The sequence below is a fragment of the Polypterus senegalus genome, chromosome 18, assembly GCF_016835505.1.
Source record: "Polypterus senegalus isolate Bchr_013 chromosome 18, ASM1683550v1, whole genome shotgun sequence".
Lineage (NCBI taxonomy): Eukaryota > Metazoa > Chordata > Cladistia > Polypteriformes > Polypteridae > Polypterus > Polypterus senegalus.
The window spans coordinates 86,903,391-86,927,087 of NC_053171.1; the positions used below are offsets into that span (position 1 = coordinate 86,903,391).

A 23,697-nucleotide genomic window follows, 5' to 3' on the forward strand; every position below is an offset into this window, starting at 1 on the left:
CTCTTCGGGAGAATCCCAATCCCAGGCCAGCCGGAGACATAGTGCGTGTCCTGGGTCTTCCCGGGGCCTCCTCCCGGTTGGGCGTGCCGGAGGGAGGCCCAGGAGGCATCCTGATCAGATGCCGACCACCTCAGACTCCCTCCGGAGGAGCAGCGGCTCTACTCTGACTGAGCTTCTCACCCTATCTTTAAGGGAAAGCCCAGACACCCTGCGGAGGAAACTCATTTCAGCCGCTTGTATTGCGATCTCGTTCTTTCGGTCACTACCTATAGCTCATGACCATAGGTGAGGGTAGGAGCGTAGATCGACTGGTAAATTGAGAGCTTTGCCTTACGGCTCAGCTCCTTTTCACCACGACAGACCGATGCAGAGCCCGCATCACTGCGGATGCCGCACCGATCCGCCTGTCGATCTCACGCTCCATTCTTCCCTCACTCGTGAACAAGACCCCAAGATACTTGAACTCCTCCACTTGGGGCAGGATCTCTCCCCAACCCTGAGAGGGCACTCCACCCTTTTCGGCTGAGGACCATGCTCTCGGATTTGGAGGTGCTGATTCTCATCCCAGCCGCTTCACACTCAGCTGCGAACCGATCCAGAGAGCTGAAGATCACGGCCTGATGAAGCAAACAGGACAACATCATCTGCAAAAGCAGTGACCCAATCCTGAGTCCACCAAACCGGACCCCTTCAACACCCTGGCTGCGCCTAGAAATTCTGTCCATAAAAGTTATGAACAGAATCGGTGACAAAGGGCAGCCCTGGCGGAGTCCAACTCTCACTGGAAGCGGGCTCGACTTACTGCGGCAATGCGGACCAAGCTCTGACACGGTTGTACAGAGACCGAACAGCTCTTATCAGGGGTCCGGTACCCCATACTCCCGAGCACCCCCACAGGATTCCCGAGGGACACGGTCGAATGCCTTTTCCAAGTCCACAAAACACATGTAGACCGGTCGGGCAAACTCCCATGCACCCTCAGGACTCTGCTAAGGGTGAAGAGCTGGTCCACTGTTCCGACCAGGGCGAAAACCACACTGTTCCTCCTGAATCCGAGGTTCACTATCCGGCGGACCCTCCTCTCCAGAACCCCGAATAGACTTTTCCAGGGAGGCTGAGGAGTGTGATCCCTCTATAGTTGGAACACACCCTCCGGTCCCCTTTTAAAGAGGGGACCACCACCCCGGTCTGCCAATCCAGAGGCACTGTCCCGATGTCCATGCGATGTTGCAGAGGCGTGTCAACCAAGACAGTCCTACAACATCCAGAGCCTTAAGGAACTCGGTATCTCATCCACCCGGGGCCCTGCCACCAAGGAGTTTTTGACCACCTCGGTGACTTCAGTCCCAGAGATGGGAGAGCCCACCTCAGAGTCCCCAGGCTCTGCTTCCTCGTGGAAGGCATGTTAGTGGGATTGAGGAGGTCTTGAAGTACTCCTCCCACCGACCCTAGCGTCAGTGAGGTCAGCAGCGCACCATCCCCACCATATACGGTGTTGACACTGCACTGCTTCCCCTCCTGAGGCGCGGACGGTGGACCAGAATCTCCTCGAAGCCGTCCAAGTGTTCTCCATGGCCTCTCAAACTCCTCCCATGCCCGAGTTTTGCCTCAGCAACAACGAAGCAGCGTTCGCTTGGCCTGCGGTACCTATCAGCTGCCTCCAGAGACCCACAGGACAAAAAGTCCTATAGGACTCCTTCTTCAGCTTGACGGCATCCCTCACGCGGTGTCCACCAGCGGGTTGGGGATTGCCGCCACGACAGGCACCGACCACCTTGCGGCCACAGCTCCGGTCAGCCGCCTCAACAATAGAGGCGCGGAACATGGCCCATTCGGACTCAATGTCCCCACCTCCCTCGGGGCGTGGTTGAAGTTCTGCGGAGGTGGGAGTTGAAGCTACTTCTGACAGGGGACTCTGCCAGCCGTTCCCAGCAGACCCTCACAACACGTTTGGGCCTACCAGGTCTGACCGGCATCTTCCCCACCATGAAGCCAACTCACCACCAGGTGGTGATCAGTTGACAGCTCCGCCCCTCTCTTCACCCGAGTGTCCAAGACATATGGCGCAAGTCCGGCGACACGACCACAAAGTCGATCATCGACCTGAGGCCTAGGGTGTCCTGGTGCCAAGTGCACATATGAACACCCTTATGCTTGAACATGGTGTTCGTTATGGACAATCCGTGGCGAGCACAGAAGTCCAATAACAAAACACCTCGGGTTCAGATCGGGGCCATTCCTCCCAATCACGCCCTTCCAGGTCTCACTGTCATTGCCCGTGAGCATTGAAGTCTCCCAGCAAAGCGAGGGAATCCCAGAAGGTATGCCCTCTAGCAACCCCTCAGAGACTCCAAAAGGGTGGATACTCCAAACTGCTGTTAGGCATACGCACAAACAACAGTCAGGACCCTTCCCCACCCGAAGGCGGAGGGAGGCCACCCTCTCGTCCACGGGGTAAACCCCAATGCACAGGCTCAGTGGGGGCAATAAGTATGCCCACACCTGCTCGGCCTCTCACGGGGCAACTCCAGAGTGGTAGAGAGTCCAGCCCCTCTCAAGGATATTGGTTCCAGAGTCCAAGCTGTGCGTCGAGGTGAGTCCGACTATATCTAGCCGGAACCTCTCGACCTCGCGCACTAGCTCAGGCTCCTTCCCCTTCAGAGAGGTGACATTCCACGTCCCAAGAGCCAGTTTCTGTAGCCGAGGATCAGACCGCCAAGGTCCCCGCCTTCGGCCACCACCCAACTCACATTGCACCCAACCTCCTTGGCCCCTCCCATAGGTGGTGAGCCCATGGGGAGGAGGACCCACGTTACCTCTTGGGCTGTGCCCGGCGAGCCCATGGGTGCAGGCCCGGCCACCAGGCGCTGCCATCGAGCCCCACCTCCAGGCCTGGCTCCAGAGGGGGCCCGGTGACCAGCGTCGGGCAAGGGAAAGCGTTGTCCAGTTTTATTTTCATTGGAGGTTTATTGAACCGCTCTTTGTCTCATCCCTCACCCAGGACCAGTTTGCCTTGGGTGGCCCTACCAGGGGCATAAAGCCCCGGACAACATAGCTCCTAGGATCATTGGGACACGCAAACCCCTCCACCACGATAAGGTGACGGTTCAAGGAGGAGTTGGAATTCTAAGCAGGTCCTAATTTGAAGATCTAAGGTTACGATTTGGAATATAACGTGTCAGACATTCCGATGTATAAAATGGAGCAGATTATTTAAGGCTTTGTAAACCATAAGCAGAATTTTAAAGTGTTAAAAGAATGACACAGGTAACCAGTGTAGTGACATCAATACTGGAGAAATGTGCTCGGATTTTCTTTTCCTAGTTAGGATTCTAGCAGCTGCATTCTGCACTCGTTGCAAATGATTTATGTCTTTTTTGGGTAGTCCTGAGAGGAGTGCGTTACAGTAATCTAGTCTACTGAAAATAAAAGCGTGAATTAATTTCTCAGCATCTTTCAATGATATAAGAGGTCTAACTTTACTTATGTTTCTTAAGTGAAAAAATGCTGTCCTAGTGATCTGATTAACAAGCCAACTGTTGTAGTGGTTGTGTTATTTTTGGAATAATGGGTGTTAGTGTTGGGACTCCGGATTATATACGTTTCCCCATTGATGTTAATGATTAGATATTTGAATTATGAGAGCTCATCTTAGGAGAGGTTTTATAGGAAGTCATTATGCTTGTAAAGGGGGTGTGGGCAATTTTTTTTTGAGGGGACAGCCATACTGAGAAAGCAAGGAGCGGCCCGGCATATTTATTTTAGAACAGAATTAATGAACTCTTGCTACATTCTGCAAAAGCTTTGGGCTGCTCCTTGTAGAGAATTTTTTTTTTAGTTTTAATATATAATATAAGACATCCCTTTCAGTTAAGGAGAGTGGTGAGTTAGGAGGGGTGGGCTAGGTGTCTTCCATTGGAGTAAAATGAGTTGACGCGGGTGCAGTGCAGTGTAGGATATCATAATAAATTTCTCTTTGCATAATTGTATCCCATCTGGCGCCCCACATATGGTAAGCACAATAGAAACGCACTTTACTCTATTCCATCGCCATGTTTTCATTTTTTACATCTCTGTAGCTCAGGCCTCTTTTTATCGCAATAGCTACTCTACAACAATTAATATGCGTCCATAATTTATATTGTATATTTTATTTCATTGTATTTGCTTCTTCTGAGCAACCAGGATAAACATAAATACTAAAAAAGTGATGTGATGCCAAGTAATGTGCACTGCAAGAACAAATGTCAATAGCACAATCTTTTGTTTTCTATATTTTTATAGGACATTTGGAGGTAATGAATCTGTATTAATTATGGGACTGGAGAGCGATGACATGTGGATAAGCACATGCAAGGAAGCATTTCATCAAATCTGTGCATGTGACAGTAATAACCATCTGATGGTGTTGCAGGAAATGATTTGCACGAATTTTACATCCAAGATTGTATGACAGCTGTTCAAATTTTCCCTAAAATGTTGTGAATATAGGGCATGCCCAAAACATATGCCCTAACAAGGCATTGTACACAATGGCATCATTCCCAATTTGGACCCTGTCCCAAATACATTTTAGATCATTTTAGATGAAAAAGGCGTGTGCAATGTACATTTTTAGCTGAATTGTAGCATGCTTTGCGTAAACTAAAGAATTTATTTTCTGTATGGTTACATTCCAATCCTTATCCATAGTAAAATTGAAAGATCTGGTTCCAATCATTGCCTTACATCATATGTGGTGTGACCAACAGAGGCTGCCACTGAGCCCCTAACCCCCAACAGAATTCAACGACCACAGTCATGGGTTCAAAAGATAAGGGTTGTTATTCAAAGACTGCACGTTTTCAAGCTTCTTAACTTCAAAATAATTCTTCTCCTTCCTCTCCTTCCAGGTGAGCATTGTTTTACTCCTCTTTCAACTCTGACTTGCCTGGATGAGGTCGAGCTGCTTCTTTTATGCCACAACGCGGAGGGCTTTCAGTGTCTTTTACATGATTATACCCTGGAAGCCCTTCCAGATCAGGCAGGACTTCTTTAAAGTAAGACCTCTCTGGCGACACCCAAGTACCCTGACAGGGCTGTCCATCAGGACTACAACTCCCAAGATGCCTTGAAGGTGCACAAGTGGGTGTACCACCAGAAGAATACTGCCACCTGATGTATTAGGGAATTATATAACCTCAAGAAACAGTCCTTCCCTATCCTTACATTATATCTTCCAGGTCAGGAAAGGTACCAGGAACTAACCTGGCTAGGGTGCCTGTCTATCCAGCTCTTTCCCTTATGGCCTCCTGTCTGGGTAATGAACCACAATCCTTTCTGGTCGGGATGCCAGTTCATTCACCTTTGCACCTACAGTGCATCCGGAAAGTATTCACAGCACATCACTTTTTCCACATTTTGTTATGTTACAGCCTTATTCCAAAATGGATTAAATTCATTTTTCCTCAGAATTCTACATAACACCCCATAATGACAATGTGAAAAAGTTTACTTGAGGTTTTGCAAATTTATTAAAATAAAAAACTGAGAAATCACACTTACATAAGTATTCACAGCCTTTGCTCAATACTTTGTCGATGCCCCTTTGGCAGCAATTCCAGCCTCAAGTCTTTTTGAATATGATGCCACAAGCTTGGCACACCTATCCTTGGCCAGTTTTGCCCATTGCTCTTTGCAGCACCTCTCAAGCTCCATCAGGTTGGATGGGAAGAGTCGGTGCACAGCCATTTTAAGATCTCCAGAGATGTTCAATCGGATTCAAGTCTGGGCTCTGGCTGGGCCACTCAACGACATTCACAGAGTTGTCCTGAAGCCACTCCTTTGATATCTTGGCTGTGTGCTTAGGGTTGTTGTCCTGCTGAAAGATGAACCGTCGCCCCAGTCTGAGGTCAAGAGCGCTCTGGAGCAGGTTTTCATCCAGGATGTCTCTGTACATTGCTGCAGTCATCTTTCCCTTTATCCTGACTAGTCTCCCAGTTCCTGCCGCTGAAAAACATCCCCACAGCATGATGCTGCCACCACCATGCTTCACTGTAGGGATGGTATTGGCCTGGTGATGAGCGGTGCCTGGTTTCCTCCAAACGTGTCACCTGGCATTCACACCAAAGAGTTCAATCTTAGTCTCATCAGACCAGAGAATTTTGTTTCTCGTGGTCTGAGAGTCCTTCAGGTGCCTTTTGGCAAACTCCAAGTGGGCTGCCAGGTGCCTTTTACTAAGGAGTGGCTACCGTCTGCCCACTCTACCATACAGGACTGATTGGTGGATTGCTGCAGAGATGGTTGTCCTTCTGAAAGGTTCTCCTCTCTCCACAGAGGACCTCTGGAGCTCTGACAGAGTGACCATCAGGTTCTTGGTCACCTCCCTGACTAAGGTCCTTCTCCCCCGATCGCTTAGTTTAGATGGGCGGCCAGCTCTAGGAAGAGTCCTGGTGGTTTTGAACTTCTTCCACTTATGGATGATGGAGGCCACTGTGCTCATTGGGACCTTCAAAGCAGCAGAAATTTTTCTGTAACCTTCCCCACATTTGTGCCTCGAGACAATCCTGTCTCGGAGGTCTACAGACAATTCCTTTGACTTCATGCTTTATTTGTGCTCTGACATGAACTGTCAACTTTGGGACCTTCTATAGACAGATGTGTGCCTTTCCAGTTCATGTCTAGTCAACTGAATTTACCACAGGTGGACTCCAATTCAACATCTCAAGGATGATCAAGGGAAACAGGATGCACCTGAGCTCAGTTTGGAGCTTCAAGGCAAAGGCTGTGAATACTTATGGACATGTGATTTCTCATTTTTTTTATTTTTAATAAAGTTGGAAAAACCTCAAGTAAACTTTTTTCACGTTGTCATTATGGGGTGTTGTGTGTAGAATTCTGAGGAAAAAAATGAATGTAATCCATTTTGGAATAAGGCTGTAACATAACAAAATGTGGAAAAAGTGAATACTTTCTGGATGCACTGTACAGTGGGTAAATCATGGAAATGCTGTATATTTTTGTAGGACTTGAAAACACAGTGATAAATATTGATGGAAGTTTTGCGAAGGTGGGAAGATTGCTTTTAACAAAGTTTCAAGCTTGTACTATATATAGAAAAAGAATTGCGTTGCTGGAAGATTATATTTGAAACTTAGCAGGCCAAAGGATGTATCTCCATTGAATATATAGAAATCTGTAATGGCCTAGACACATAGTGAGTTCCACGAATTCAATACTGTGTGGGCTAAAAAGGCTCAACTCTATGATTATTGCACAGGGAGTTATCTGAGGACAGCTTCTATGCTTTACATGGTCTCTGACAGTAAAACCAGCGAATGATTCACCACTGGATTGCTGAAAAATTGGCAGTAATTAGCAGTGACTGGAGCTTAGGCCAATGCACACTTCAAGGAGTATGAACGAACTTCTTCTCTGTCGCTAACCAAGTGAGTGCAGTTTCATTGTCTTCTGCCTTTCTCTAAACTCTCAGCGTGTGTATCTTCACAGCCCAGAAGAAAAACTTGCATGCTGATGTTGTAATTCTTACTCCTGGTCTCTATGGTGTCTCTTTGCTGACTCTTTCTGGTCTTTAGTTTTTTTTTTAAATATGAAGAATTGATTTTCATTATGCTGCAAGTTTTATGACTTGTTTTCATTTTGATATTGTTGGTCTATTTTAGCATCTATTTTTTTTTTAATTCACAGTACCATTTTGTTGACTGCCCTGTGCATATAATAGCTTTTGCCAGTGATGTCAGGTTTCCTTATATAATAGTAGGGGGCAATGAACTGTTTGGTATGCCATTGTTAAAAACGAATTCTAATGTAGGAAACCTTTAAAGAGATTATTGAAGGTTTGTTCTGGGTTTTGACTTCATTTTCAACTCTTCTTTATTGTGGCCACTGTTTTGGCCCTCATGCTTTTCCTGGTTTTGACCTTGCTTTGTTCTCACCATTCATTTGCCTAGCCCTTTTACAAATTATCTGCTGGTTTATTTCTTCCTTCTCACAACAATGAGAACATTTCTGTAGCTTTCATCCTATAGATTTAATATGAATAGCAGCAAAGAGTATGGATCCAAGAAATAGACCAACATGCCATTAGGTTTTGCCTGAGTTCATATCTTATAATCTCCTTTATCTCTAATGCTTCTAAAGACAGATAATGAGGGGTTCTATTATAATAGTAAAACATTTTGGTGATAAAGGGACACCACATTCAAGTATAGCAAAATCTATTTTCCTGTCCAAAGAAAACAGAATCTCTGAAAATTAAGATAATGTAGGGTGATATATTACCCTATACAATCTTCAGTTTTGACACTAAATTTCTGCCTTTAATGAGTCCAGTCTGATCTTGTAATATTATAGAAGGGAGCAGCGCCTCTGTTCTTTTACGTAAGACATCTCCAGGATTCTAAAGCCATTGTTCAGTAGAGAGAACGGTCTGTAGAATGCACTCTCAAAGAGGTCTTTGTTCTCACATAGAAATATAGAGATTGACCTCAAGTGTAGTGTACAGTGTAGCATCATTATATTCAGTTTAGCTTCCTTAAGCATAGCAAGAATTAATAGGGATAATATAATAGACAGCATTTATTAAATGTCACTAGATAGCCTTCTGGACCTGTGGCTGGCATTCCTTCTAGTAAATTTATACGATCCTGAATTTTAGAATTCCACGTTTTTGTTTCAGCTACTATATCCAAAGTGTATTCAGCTGTGTCATTTCTACTGTATAGTGGTAAACATCAGGATGAATCTCACTCTTGTTAGACTTTAATGTGTAGAATGACTTATGCTATTACTTAAATATGTTAGTAGATTGTGCTTACTAACATATATATGTAATATGCTAATCTCTGCATTTGCAATCTGAATTGAGCTAAAGTCTGATTTTCCCTTTTTCTATGTTCGTAGAAAGAATGTCATGACTTAAAAATCAGTGGCTCTGTTTCCTGTAGAACCAAAAGATTAAATTATGATTGTAATGACAGCCCCTTTTTGCTGAGCATATCACTGAATGATTTTACTTATTCTTGATCAGTTTAGGGCAGCACGGTGGCACAGTGGTAGCGCTGCTGCCTTACAGTTCGGAGACCTGAGTTCGCTTCCCGGGTCCTCCCTGTGTGGAGTTTGCATGTTCTCCCCGTGTCTGCGTGGGTTTCCTCCCACAGTCCAAAGACATGCAGACCAGGTGCATTGGCGATTCTAAATTGTCCCGTGTGTGTGCTTGATGTGTGTGTGTGCCCTGCGGTGGGCTGGCGCCCTGCCCAGGGTTTCTTCCTGTGTTGGCTGGGATTGGCTCCAGCAGACCCCCGTGACCCTGTGCTAAGATATAGCGGGTTGGATGATGGATGGATGGATTGATCAGTTTAAAAAAATCTCAGTTATTAGCTCTGATGCCTTTCTAGTTTGCAGCGTGAAGCGTATGAAATGGTTTGTCTCCTCAAATTTGCTGTGTTTGACTTGGTAGTCCCACAGATATCTGTAGATTTACATTGGTCTCTAAAAAAATATGATTTTAATGCATTGCCAATAATGGGGTGAGGAGCCAACAGTAAGTTATATTAGTGGAGCATAATAATTTGAGTTCCAAAATAACAAGAGAATAGGCAGAGATAACAATAGCATCATAGCGTCAGTAAGCTAGCGAATTTCTGTGTAAAAAGAATATTGTTTCAAATAAAGATAGAGAAATCTCCATGGATCCAAAACATTATACTTCTTGATAAACTGGGAAATGATTGCAGCTCTTGTAGATACTGCAGTTGCAGTTGTTGATGACCTGTCTAGAGTGGGGATTAGTACACAGTTATACCTGGCTTATAAGAGACTTATTGGAAATTAGTGCAAGAAACTTAAGCATACATTTTTCATCATCAAAATTTGGTGCATAAATCGTGACGTGCGAGTCCCTGTCTTGCACCCCAAAATATAGGCAGAGTCTCAGTACTTGAGCAAAACCAACTTTTATTGAGCTTGAAACATTATTTATTGTAGCGGGATCTTCCACTCTCCTATCAGGCAGGGTCGTGACCAGGTTAGTGGCCAAGTGTTACTGTTCCCTGCATTTATAACATTACTGGTATCACCCATCGATGGCAGGTGCTCATAATTTGACCGTAATCTCTTAAGATTTGTTTTTGCGGGAAGCTGCTACAGTGCTGGGAGCCTGCCTGCGGTTGCCTCGGAGAACAATGGGCTCTCTTCCACAGACATGGCGATCACGCTTTGGGATGCTTGTGTCGTCCCATTGGGGGGAGTGCCAAAACAGTTTAGAAACCTTACAATAATGTTAACCAGAATGAATTGAATTTTGTACAGTTTCTTTACCACCATTCAGGTTTCGATATTAACTCACTAGCTGTGGATTGCTTTGTGAAACATGATTCCTGCTCCTGAGGTATCCCTTTGTAAAAGTGAAGAATGTAGGCCGACCCAGTCTGTTTTCAGGTGATAGACTGAGATACAGGGTGGTCCAAATCTAATTATGCAACTGTTCGACTGACAACCGTCTCTCCGCCATTTTGGAATGCAGGGCAGGTGCTGCCATCTATCGGCAACAAAAAGAATTTTAAGTGAAATCTCTATGTGCAGGGCAGGTGCTATGAATTCTCTATGTAATAAACTTAATAAGTTATAGCATAATGAAAATTGCATAATTCGGTCTGGACCACCCTATAGGTACATCAATAGATGGACTGATAGAATGAAAGAACTTTATTTGTCCCCAGTGGGAAATTTGGCTTTTTACAGAAGCTCCATACATACATACATACATACATACTGTCACAAAACCCACGATGAGACACAGCAAGGTTTGGGGCAGCCACCCGTATAATTTGGTTTCCTGGCTGCAAATTGTCTTTTAAATGATAGCACTGCTGTGCAAAAAACCAAGTCCAATACAGAACTGAGGGAATAGGGAAAAGGTGGAGACTTTTAAATGGGAAGACAGGAAGTGAAGTCAAAGGGGTCGGGCTCGTGAGGGTCTTCTGCCATTGGTGCGAGCACGGACGTGACATCACAGGGGCCTGAGCCAGCAAGGTCTCCTTCCATTGGCTCGGTCCTGGAAGTGACGTCCAGAGGACCAGGTGGGATTTCTTGTGAATGGTCTGCAGGCAAAGGAGAAAAACAGTCAGTGCACTCTGCCACCTCCCGGTGTGTCTCAGAACTGCCCTTAGTCAAGCCCGTTAGCTGCCTCCCATGCGCACGTGGGTGACAATACATATGTACATACAGTAAATAAGTAGAATAGTAAGTCAGTGCATTCATACATACACACACACATACGTAAATATATACCCACACATACATTATTCTGAACACACACTAGAATGACTAGAAAGCAAGAAAATTGTATAGAAACAAAAGTTCTGACTTAACTGTCACAGTCCAGTGAGGCAATATGCACAGATGAGGCTGATCCTGACTCTGTAAGAGGATCCCTTGCTAAAACACCCTGTCTGTCCTTAAGGAGATTAGATGTGTCAGGGATTCCAGGGGCAACGACCCGGCCGGGATGCCTTGAGGGACCGGAAGAGGGTCAATGCCCACCCTGGATCACGTGGGGGCTGCCTTCCTAGTTGCTTTGGAGGCCACGGGTAGAGGGCATGGAAGCCCAACACTGTAGGGACCCGTGGTCACCGGCAGGGGGTGCCCCAATGCCTTGGGGACCCTGGACCTCAGCACTTCCGCCACACCAGGAAGTGCTGGGGGGAAGAAGAAAAGGGACACCCGGAGAGCTTCCGGGAGAACAGCCGGCATTTCCGCCACACTGGGGCGTGTCCAGGGAGCAATGCCGGGACACACCTGGAGCTCATCCGGGTTGATATAAAAGGGGCCGTCTCCCTTCATTCGAGGCTGGAGTCGGGTGGAGGCAGGACAAGGCAAGAGAAGAGAGAGTGGAGGCGGCCCGAAGAAAGGCATTGTGTGGCCAGGACTGTGTTTGGGGTTTGTGCACTGACTTTGAATTGTATGTATTGTTGTAAATAAATGTGTGGTGGTGGAAAACAACATGTCCGCCTGTCTGTGTCCGGGCCGCGTTCACAGATGTTAGAGCATCTGCGTTCTTCTTGAGTTCACAGTTGAGACCATTGACAGTTACATAATGTGATCAATAATCAATTTGATGCATTTTCTATAGTTTAGAATTCATTTTTTAAGAGAAAAACAACATCCTTTTATTAATTTGCAGTGTGTATTCCATATTTAACAATGCCTGGCCTTGGCATCAGTAATGCATCCAACAGAATCTTACCAAGGTAAAGTAGGCAGAGAGCGAGTTAAATGTAGTGTGAATGCTCTCTCTGCCTTTTTACTTAAATAAAGTATTACATTCGTTTAGCCATTTGACTAGGAATGTATTTCAACTTTTATTCAAATGAAACACCTTTTATCCTTATGACTTATTAGGAAATCCAAGTCTTTTTTCCCCTCCTTCATTTTTAACATAATCAGTTTTGGGTGATTTACATAACGTAAATAAATAATACTGAATTTATACACCAAGAAGAGGAGGCATTTAGATAAAATGAGTGTACCAGCTGGTGTTTTTTGTTCACAATAGAAAGCAAAGAAAATTATGCATTATGAATTGGAAATGATATCAGAGAATCAGATCTATTTCTTTTTAAGTCCAAAATGTTTTACATTCAGCATGTAATTAGATGTTGAAAAGAAATTTTTGAATTTTTTTAATCTCCTTAGAAAGGTGTCTCGTGTAAGATGGATGTTTCCCTCTTTATCATTATGTAAATTCTCAAGTATAAAAAGTGAGATGTGTATTAATCTAAAAGTACAAAGCTAGAGTGTCTGTTCTGTTTTCAGTGTACTTACTCACATGGACGCAGATATTCTCTGATGTGTCTGAGCAGTAACCTTTTGCATTATAATCATTAATACCTTTCAAACTTTTTATAAAGTTGTTTTATATAACATTTATATTACTTTGTACTTTTTAAACATAATTATTTTTTATAAATGCTAGGGGGCTTTTGCCCCTGCTCGCTTCGCTTACCAACCCTCGGGCCTGTGCTATGCGCTACCCTCTTTGCGGTTCTGCCGCTCGCGTATGGGAATGTGGTTGTACAATTTAAACAGATTATTTTCATGAGAATTGGTACATATGCATAATAGAACTATTTTACATTACAGTGAGTAATTAACCATATTAAAAAAGAGTAAAACATAATAATTTGAAAGTAAATTATGTTTCATGTTGCGTTAGAGTTATTTGTTGTGTAATACGATTTTGTTCTGTTTGGCTTTGAAATTAATATGCAAATACTTTTTACATGTACACTTTTACTGTAAAACTAACAATTTTTTTACCTAAATTTTCGTCAATATCGAATTGAATTTTGATTCTGTGTTTGGACTTTCATCGTGACAACGCAACGTATAACTGCCCGTGATTGAATTTCGTTTCTTTCTCCCTATTAATTAAATGACTTTTTTGAATGTTTGGCTCTGAGATTTGTTAATTGTCTTTGTCAAAGCTATTCTAACAGGAAACTGTTAACGTTTTAATACAAATGGCATATCAAGATCTCCTTTGTTGTCTAATGTTATCGACGGAAGATTTACTACATTACCTTTCTTGGATATATCCTTCTTTATACAGTAATTAGTGCGGTGGAAGACCGGACAGTGTTAACGGTTGTAGATATTCTTCATCATATTGTAAGTTAATCTTTTCATCTTCCATACGATCACCACCAACTCTTTCAGCATAGTCTATTGATACGCATTTAACCAATTTGCCGTGTAACCAATCAACGTTTTTAGCATTAATTCATTTGTCTTCATAGTTTCTCGGTGCTAGGATTGCCTGTGTACTCATTTTTTCTGCTGATAACCCTTCGTGATGAAATTTTTCAATAAGATTTGGACATAATACGTCTTATTTAATTGGGAACTTAAAGTGTGGAAAACGTTAAAATTTATAAGAGCTGAGAGAGCAGGAACTGAGTCTGACAAAAGAATTCACACGAATGAGAGGTAAGAGGACCATGTAGCTGGTTGAAAATGGTTGAGAGTAAAGTGAGACTTGAAAAAATCTCATGGCCAAGGTCTCAACTCGTGGGACTTGAAAAAATCTTCCTAAAAATCTTGTCTCGTCACAGAATTTTCTTTTTTATTATAATAGTATTATGAGTGATATGGGAAAAATATTATGTGTAAATGAAGGGGACAACAACTCATAAAGAGTTGGCACATCTAGGTAAACCCTGTAAGATAAAATACACAATAATAGCAGAGACATCTTCTTCAGACATCAGTTTTTATCTCATGGTCTCCAAGATGGCAGTTTCCTGGAGAATACAGTGGAAGAGAGAGGCCGGAAGACGGAAGTGATGTCAGAGGTGGAATGTCTGTTGATCCACTATTCTGCAAAGGGAGGAAGAGAGAAGGCAGTAAGACACAGTGGCTCTCCCTTGCTTGGAGTGTAATTACCAGTAGATGACCCCTGAAGTTGTCTCCCGTATGCATGTGTGTGACAAATGTCATTAATTGTTTTCAAAAACGTTTTGGGTGGATGAATAGATGAGGAGAAGCAAATCTAAATTAAAAATATGGCTCAGGGTGTTGCTTGGTTTTTCCATACTCTGCTCAAGCAGTAGCTTTATGCTCATTGGTTCAATTTGTGTTTACAGGTAAATGTCCATTAAATGAACACTCAGGATGAATGGTTATCACTAATGGAGATGTCAGGTGTTCAGATCACTGAACCAATGAAAAATAAAAGCTGGGAATGAAATAATTCAGCCAGAAACTGTAGATACCTGGGTCCAGCAGACACCACACCCAGTCACTGTCTACATGAAGTTCGTTTGTGTTCCTGGTTTCCTTGTACATCTCCAGAAATGCGTCCTTTATGTTATTTGGCCAGGTGTGAATGAGTGTTCCCCTGTGATGGGCTCTGCGTTGTCCAGTTGCTGCTGGGATAGACTGTGGCTCTCTGTGAGCTTGAATAAGAATCAAATGGTTTTGATAGTCTATTTTTATTTGTAGATCATTTTAAATTTTCTTCTAAATTCTTTAGCATACAGTATTTGTCCAAAAAGCAAAGTCTCAGTTCTGTTAATGGCAAATCATTTCTTTGCAGTAAACATGAACTTATCACAAACCAGGAACAATTGGAAACGTGGAAAATACTTAAAATTTGTAGGTTGCTGTTGTTTTTTTAATTTACTAAGGGGGCTTAGCCCCCTGCTCGCTTTGCTCGCCAACCCCCGTGTTTGGTTTTCCAGATGCACACTTTTAAGATTTTTTTTTCTTTGAATTTCATTAGTTTCATTTTTATTTCAGAACTTCTGTAAAAACAATATTTTTAATCTTTGGAGTCCCAATATGCTGAATCATTTAGATGAGCTCCATGAGATGTGTTTAATGACTTTGTACCATAATTCAGGATAGCTTTCTCTGTTTGGAATTTCAGCACAGACAAAACGATCTTCATCATCAGCAGCTAATCATTTGTTTTGTAAAGTAACCAATAAATGCATGTGAGGTAAACTCCGTTTTTTAAATTCTCTGACTTAAACTTCAAAGCCTTACAATACATATCATGTTCGATCTCTATTCGCCTTTTTGTTATTTCTCCGAGTAATCATTTCTCTTTGTTTGCTGTCGTTTTTTTCTGCTTTCATATTCTGTGTTTCGCGCCTACGTTTTTTTTGAGTCTTTTGAATTCCAGTTTTCATTTTCTCTAACCTGCTCTGCATGTGTTTGGCCCCCTTGTTTTTTAACCTCTTTATGACGTTTTACTTTGTTTTCTACTCTCTGTCTTTTATTTCTGACCTTGCTTTGTCCTGCTTTTTTTTCAATGACACCTAGTCCGTCCGCGATTATTTTCCCTTTTTCAAGTAATAATTTCCATTTGTTTGTGCTACTGTGATCTTTACAATCTTTTTTTTATACTTTCTAATTTTCCTATTTTCATATTCTTTGACTTTTTCCACATGTGTATTGCGCCATTTTTTTTTTAGCCTTCAAATTCCACTGCTTTCATAATCTCTAACCTGCTCTGCATGTGTTTAGCAAAAGTTCTACTTTGTCTTTTACTCTGTCTTTTAATTCTGAGCCCGATTGGACATGCTATTTTTCAATTCCACTTCTTCCGGGCTGATAATTACTTTCCTTATTTTCTGAATTTGCACCTTGATTATTCTTTTTTACATTTTTTTCCCTCCAATGGTTTTGAGTCTCTTTTCTTCGTGCTGCTCTTTCTTCTTTGCTTAGTCGTCTACGTTTCATTTATAACGTATTCTCCTTATACGCTTTATATGCGCTGAGAGCTCTGGATCTGTGTGTGCTCAAAGCCAAAACGCGACTGAGTGTGTTCCTGCCCATGCTCTTATTTATTTGTAAGTAGGGCGTGTCTTGCAAGAATCTCATGTTCTACGTCATCGCAAGACGCTCCGTGTCCAATCTCTTGACACAAATTCACATGTTTAAGGTCCCCGCGAGACGCTCCGTGGCCAATCTCTTGACACAAAGTCACATGTTTAAGGTCCCCGCGAGACGCTCCGTGGCCAATCTCTTGACACAAAGTCACATGTTTAAGGTCCCCGCGAGACGCTCCATGGCCAATCTCTCTAGTCTCGCAGGTCTTTTAAGTGTCTTCCAAGATCACGTCTTGTCTCCCGTCTTTCTCTCCCAGATTTTTTTTTTATATAATAAAGAGATATTGCACAACTTTCAGTTGAAAGACTTTTTGGAAAGGGGGCTTCTAGAGTTACTTCTGTTGTAACCAACAATAGGACATTACACATTAAATAAGTTCGCAGAAAGAGATTTTGTATGTATGCAGAAACCTAAAATGTAATTTTGTTTTTTTTTTATATATAGATATTATGAACCAGAGGTGAGTGGAATGCATGTTTGGAGCTAATGTACTTATGGCAGTTCTTCTTTCCTTTTTGCAGGCCGGGGTTTTCTAACACTTGAGGACTTTAAAAGAGCCTTTGCTTGTGTTGCATCTCATTTACCAGGACAAACAGTACAAGAAACTTTCAGGTTGGTCCAATATACACCATTATGGTTGTTCTTATACTGTATATTTGCTGACTGAAATTCCATGGCTGATGTGTCAGTCTTCTGAAAGGCTTGTTCAGAACATATTTACGTCTTTGTGTCACTCTTTACAGATATTGAAGGTCTAGGGCTAAGCTTGTAGCTCTTGAGAACGTTGTGTTATTGGAGTCTTTTTTGATTTACCAAGAGGAATTGAGTAAGTCAGAGGGGTTATTTTCCTTTTACAGAGGAGTTGAAGTATCTGCAAATCAGGAATCCATTTGTGCACCAGACCCCATAAAAAAGGAGTGCATATTCAATATGGTGACAATAAGTTAGCAGTGCTCAGGGTGTCAATACAGCTTTTGCTTTTAAATTCTAAGAAGAAATAAACAAACATGTGAAATATTCAAGCAGGTTAATTGTCTATCTGCAGCAAACTGATATTTACTTTAATCTGAATTGATTTCAATTGAAATTGATTGTGTATACACATACATTTAAGCATATTTTTCCTTGATTTATTTGAACGCTGTTCTGTATAATTTGAAGAGTTTTGCACTGTTTCTGGTTTAACGTGTTGATGTTTTACAATTCAAATTCCTCTGGCCATTTTTTTCGCCTTCCTGAGCTCTTGTGTGTTCTTATCCCTAAACCTATTCCTATTCCTAAAGTGAGGAGCCCATCTTGAAATGAAATGAAAACAAGTTTAAACATTTTAACAAATCAAATTATTGGTTTAATGAAAGACAATATTTATTTTCTAAGAGATTAGCTAAAAAATATTAAAAACAAGCAGCCACTCTAAATATCAAACAGCACAGTTGAAATTACTGTGTGCACATGTTTGCAGTAGGAATATATTTTTTTCTGTGTGGTAAGTAGCATGTGCTCTCAAAATTCTAAAAAAATTAAAAATTATAGCAGTGCAGTGGGTTTATTTGAACCCTTGTGAAATGTGAATGAGTTTAATGAATCATCAGAATGCTTTGTAATTCACGTAATCGGGTGTTGTGCCGTGTTAGCCATTGTGAATGTAGTGAGAAGTCAAGCAAAATGACACCTTTTATTGGCGAACTGAAAAGATTACAATATGCGTTTGCCTGAAGAAGGGGCCTGAGTTGCCTCAAAAGCTTGCATATTGTAATCTTTTTAGTTAGCCAATAACTTTTGCTTGACTTCTCACTAATTCACCTAAACAAATCAAAAATGTTTAATAGATGTGGAAGATAAAGATAGGCAGCACTGACGGTGTATAATAACTGGCAGTATGAACAGTATGTCTTTCAGTCCATGTTTGAAATGATCGGTAATTTGAATTTTATTGTCAATGTACCAGACTACAGCAGTTTATAATGAGGACTGAATTTTAAAAAAGACCTGATCGTATATTTTTGTGAAATGCATTAAATCTGTGCAGTCATTTTGAGGCTTTTTTGATTATCAAAGTTGACTGTTTTATCCTTCCCATGATTCCTTGCTTTTAAAGATGACTGTTTTAGTCATCCATTCCTTCTAGGGTTGAATTTGAAAACACACAAATGATTGTCTTTAGGATTTCTTTAACATGATTGTAAAGATAAAAATGAAAATGAATTATTCTAATTAATTTTCTTTTTAAAGAAATAGCTTGTTGTGAGGTATTGTGATTATGTTTGTGCATGCAAAAGCTCTGGCTGATGATTATTAATGTCATTAAATGAACAACAGATAATGAATTGGAATTGTACTGTAGTAGTAATATGGCACACCTGGCAGCATAACAATGAGCTGGTTTTTAATATCCATGGTAAAGTCAACTGGTTTGTTTTATTTTGACAGTTGTTCAGTGATAGCAACTTCACTTGATAAAACAATTAATGGGAACTGTAATCTGAGGAGGAATTCATTACATTTCTTCAAAAGTGAGCCTCTTGTATATAGTACTGTGTGTGAAGAATTGCCTGCGCTTTTGCAAAAATCCCCATTGTTGAGTTGTGTACTGTAACGTGTAGTGTTTTGTATACATGGAGAGAATGTAGCATAAAATGGAGATTTATATAAATGTTTTTCTTTAGCCTGTCGCTCAGTAATATTTTAACAAGAAAAACAAAGTAGTCATTTGCGAGCTTTGATTCAAGGAGAGTGAAGGACGGTTCCCTACAGATGCTTCAGGAAGTGGGCTCTCTCAACCAAGCAGCACCCCCTTCCCACTTTTGTGATGTGGATCTTGCATCTGGCTTGGATGCCTTAATAGAGAATGTAATGTTTTACTTATAATAAACACGGCCACTGTCTTTAACAGTGGTATGAGAGCTAAAAGTAACTCAATGACCTTCAGTAAAGTAAACACATGCAGCCTGCACCGCTAGACCTAATCCAGCATGTCGGCACCGACTGTGTGCATCACTATAACTGATGCTGTTAAAATCCTACCGCATCCTTGGTTCCGAATATAAAACATGGCATATGACAAACAGCAGTTCATCTTTTAGGGATCGCTCTTCTACTACAGAGACAGAGTTAAGACCCTGTTATGGTGTATAAAATCTGTACATTTTGGTTTCCATTATATTTTGTTCAAGACAAGACAACAGATGAAATTAACAAATTAAAGCAGGTTTTCTTCCCTTACACCTTACTTTTATAACACTTGTTCATAGCTTCGTGCTAATTTGGTTTTATAGCCTGGGAAAGGATGCTGAGGTGATACCTCAGGCTATTGATGGATGGACATCTGGAACAACAATTTGCTTTATGGCTTAGGACAGGAAGAACTAGTATTTCTCCGAGTACATCAAAGGTTTTGTTGTGTGGGAAAACAGACAGTGAATTAATTCATCAATCATTTGGACAGCCAGCCAATCAGGTGCATGTGTTTTGAAACCAAGGCTTGACATTTCATAATAAATATGCCTTGGTTTGGAAAGAAGAGGAGAGAAGCAAAGGTAGAAGAAGAAGAGGAACGGATGAAGACGGCCCTGGTCGTCAGAAAGGCATTATGAACATTGATTGCTAAATCAAACGCCTCCCTGGGACATTCATCCTTGTCATCTGTAACTTTTTCGTAAGCTTTTTCTAAAGACTATATATTCAGACTTTCCTATCACTACCTATTTTCTAGTATTCTTTGTTCTTGTGGTATTATTATTCTTGTAATAAATACCATGCTGCTTTTAACTTTCAGTGCTTTGTCTTAATGTCTAGAGTGATTGAAGTAATAAGTTAGATTTCTTTGAGCACCTGGTGACAGCCGGATTTTTGCCATTATTTCTGTGCTGCGAGGTTTATATGGCTGAGAGTGAAGAGCGCTATACTCAACAGAAGGGACAGATACGATAAAGAAGGCATTCTTGGCTGATGAATGGCTTATAGTCAAGAGTGCTGAGTCTTTGTATGTTTAAATGTATTCTTGTAGACCAAAAGTAATATTTAGGTCTGAGATATCACTAAAACATCGTATTGTTGTTCGTGCCAAAAATAAGTAAGTCTCTTGAAGTGCTGAATGACAGGCTGTTATTCCTATAGCACTTGTGTGGTTTAAAGTGCTAAGGGTTAATCAGCGTGTGTGTGTGTCATTCATGGAGCACTGTTGTGGTTAGGGTCTGTGTGTGTGTTCATCTTAAAGTGCAACAGTAGACCAACCCGATAACGAACTTGACGAGAACACTTACCTTGGAGGAAACAGGTAAAGGGCAAGTGGAGGGAAATACCACGATAATACAGACCCTATTGTACTGTTGACGCAGTTGCTTCTTTACTGTACATCAGTACACATTTAAACAAAAGTTGTTTTTTATGCTTTAAATGTAAAGGTTTTGCAGACAAACAAAATAGTTCAGGTCAGGTCAAGTTGGGAGGCATGCACTGGTACAGCGCAATCACCATATGACAAAACATCTTAGGATCCTGACTGGCAACCCTCCATGCAGACACACAGTCCAATCCCTCGCCCTGGTCATGTCCCCCATCTACTCGGGTTCTCAACATTGAGGATCTTGTGAGCTGGATCAGCTTCGGGCTCTACATGGCCATAGTGCTGTAACTGACACTCCCTCACAATGTAGCTAATGTGCTTCATTCTCGTCTCCGACACAAATTCAAACCAGCGGTACCCAAGGATTCTCCAAACAGACACAGTACCAAAGGAGTCCAGTCTTCATCTCAGGTCACTGAACCATATAGCAAGACAGGAAGCACCAAAGACTTGGACCTTCGTCCTTTTTTCATAGATATCGGGAGTGCCACACACTCTTCACACTCTTTTACAACGACCTCATGACTCCTTCCTATGCTTTCCCAATCCATCTACTGACTTTTTAGGAAGAGTCACCAGAGACATGAATGTCACCGCCGATGTAAGTAAACCTTTTGACAAGGTCGACATTCCCTCCGCAGACGGACACATTGCTGATGGCTGTGACCAAGAGGTCATTAAAGGCCTGGTTCTTGGTTTTTATCAGGACACTCACAACCCCAGGCACTCTGAATCCTCCCTAAATCTCTCGAGAACCCTGATCAGAGCCTCAATTGATTCTGCAAAGATTATAACGTTGTCAAAAAAGTCAAGATCAGTGAATCTTTCTTCACCAACAGATGCCCCACAGCCGCTGGACCCCACAAACCTGCTCAACATCAAGTCCATACAAGCAAAAAAACACCCCTGACAAACACCAGAATCAACCTGGAAAAACACAGAGGACAATATTTGTATTTCTTAGCCCAGTTGTATCTCATTTTCTTTGGCAAAAGTAGGACTCAGTTGGGTTGTCATTTGCCATAATTCATGTGGTACAATTTACAGTGTGTTGTGTTTTCTTTGTTCATACCTGGTGTTTTATAAATGACAGTGTCTTCTGCTACACAATTCACTATCAAGAAGTATTAATGAAATATCAAATGTCAGTAGATTGTGCTAATGTTATGCTATCTGACGTAGAACCATAATGGCGGGAAAGACTTAAATTTCACAGGAGACCTCCAGGACTATAATGAGAGCCATGTTGGCAGCAGGAGAGGTTCTGCCTATGCCACTGTGGGAGTACAGGGTTTGCTAGTGTGCAGTACATCCTCTGTGTGTGTGTGTGTGTTGAGTGCCCTAGAAGACACCAGCACAAGAAAATGAGAGATGAGACCTGGGCAAATACATCTAAAGTTCTTGCAGGAGACTAGAAGGCAAGCAAGCCAGTGGATCCTCTGAGAGAAAGAGAGACCGAGGGTGAGAAAGTGAAATCTTGAAGGGTTAGCAGGAAATGGAAACCGGTGGCTAATAGGAAGCGATACAGGGTTCTAGGTCAACTGTAGTAGGACCATGTTACATTTTCAAAGGTGAGGAGAGCCAGGATGCCAGTCTTGAATTCCACTCTAGTAAGTTATGGCACATGGAACAAGAAATGAGATTTTTGGGACCTTATTGCCTTTTAAGGGAAAAAAGCTGACCAGCTGCGTGTGTGTCGCGGCTCTTCTGGAGAAACTGAAATCCTGAAGTACAGGGGCACTAGGAGCTACTGGAGGGGGTTCAGCCTGGTATCTCTTTAGAGGATGTAGTACTACCCTTTCTTTACAACTGGCTCTGGAGTTTGGCTTAGAAGTTATCCTTGGAATGGTAATAAAGTAAACTCGGAGAAGAAGAAAGAGAAAGAGCCAGTCTGGTTATGTCTGCTATATCCCATTCTCCGAGCAGGATTTCTGAATTCTCTAAAAAAAGGACTGGCGAGCTTTGTTGGGCTGAATGGCCTGTTCTCGTCTAGATTGTTCTAATTCTAATTCTAATGTTAACGGGAATGCTTACTAGTACTTCTGAGGTGGTAGACAGGGTTGAAAACCTTTGTAGTCATTCCCCATGTTCACCATTTCCTTGTATTTTATTGTTAATAAATGTTTATTTTTGTATTTACTTTTTGGCCTCCTTGGTCTTATCCTGGATGTGAAGGGCCACCACACAGATCCCCTTCCTCTTAAAAGATGTTAACTGGGGTATATATCATAGCTTATAGACCCCCTAAGCCTCACGTTTACTTATTATTTTCTTCTGACCTCTCCGGTATACCTTTTCATTTATTCATGTGCTGTTGGAAATTTTGCATGAGTGCCTGTCGAATTGGGAGCTCCTGTTGATAAGCATATGTGAGTCTGTTCAATTTTCAAACAGAAAACATGACGTGTGACTTCAATTACGATAAGTTTGTGATTTCAAATTTACCATGAGAGAGTTTACTTTAGCGTGTCTGCTTTGTATATTTATCTTTTATGATTGTTCAATTGCTACTCCTGACAGTAAAATAGATCCGCAATACAAGTTAATGAGATGTCAGCAGAGCCAAGCATTGCCACCACTTCTGCTGCTGCCACTTGTTGCTGCCTGTGCAAGAGACAGTGTCCCTGTCACACCAACACACTTCTCCTGCTCCTTGACATTATACCAGCTATAATTACATGATCCTGGTGACCGCGATAGTAAAAAATGCAGGCAACTTTACTTATCTAGAAATGAATGAAACCGGAAAGGAGCTGCCTAATTGACTCATCTCTATATATAAAGTGGTAACACGTCCATCCATCTGGCATCCTTCCCTTTGCTTGGCATAATGTTATCTGGCATCCACAAGAAGGCAGGAATGTCCGATGAACAAAGGCAGGTAGGTGGTTTAAGGCAGTAAACTGTGTGGCATGCGTTCCTGTGTCTGGGCATCACAACAGGGCAGGAATGTCCAA

The 23,697-nt window shown here is 42.0% G+C and overlaps 1 protein-coding gene across 2 annotated transcripts in view; it reads left to right on the plus strand.

Moving 5' to 3' along the window:
- efcab11 (EF-hand calcium binding domain 11) overlaps positions 1-23,697 on the plus strand; it is a 347,705-nt gene that overhangs the window by 123,350 nt on the left and 200,658 nt on the right. For both annotated transcript variants that reach the window (XM_039741565.1, XM_039741567.1), the window contains exon 5: positions 16,917-17,007. In XM_039741565.1, coding sequence (XP_039597499.1) covers positions 16,917-17,007 — 91 coding nt within the window. The remainder of the gene's footprint in view (positions 1-16,916; positions 17,008-23,697) is intronic.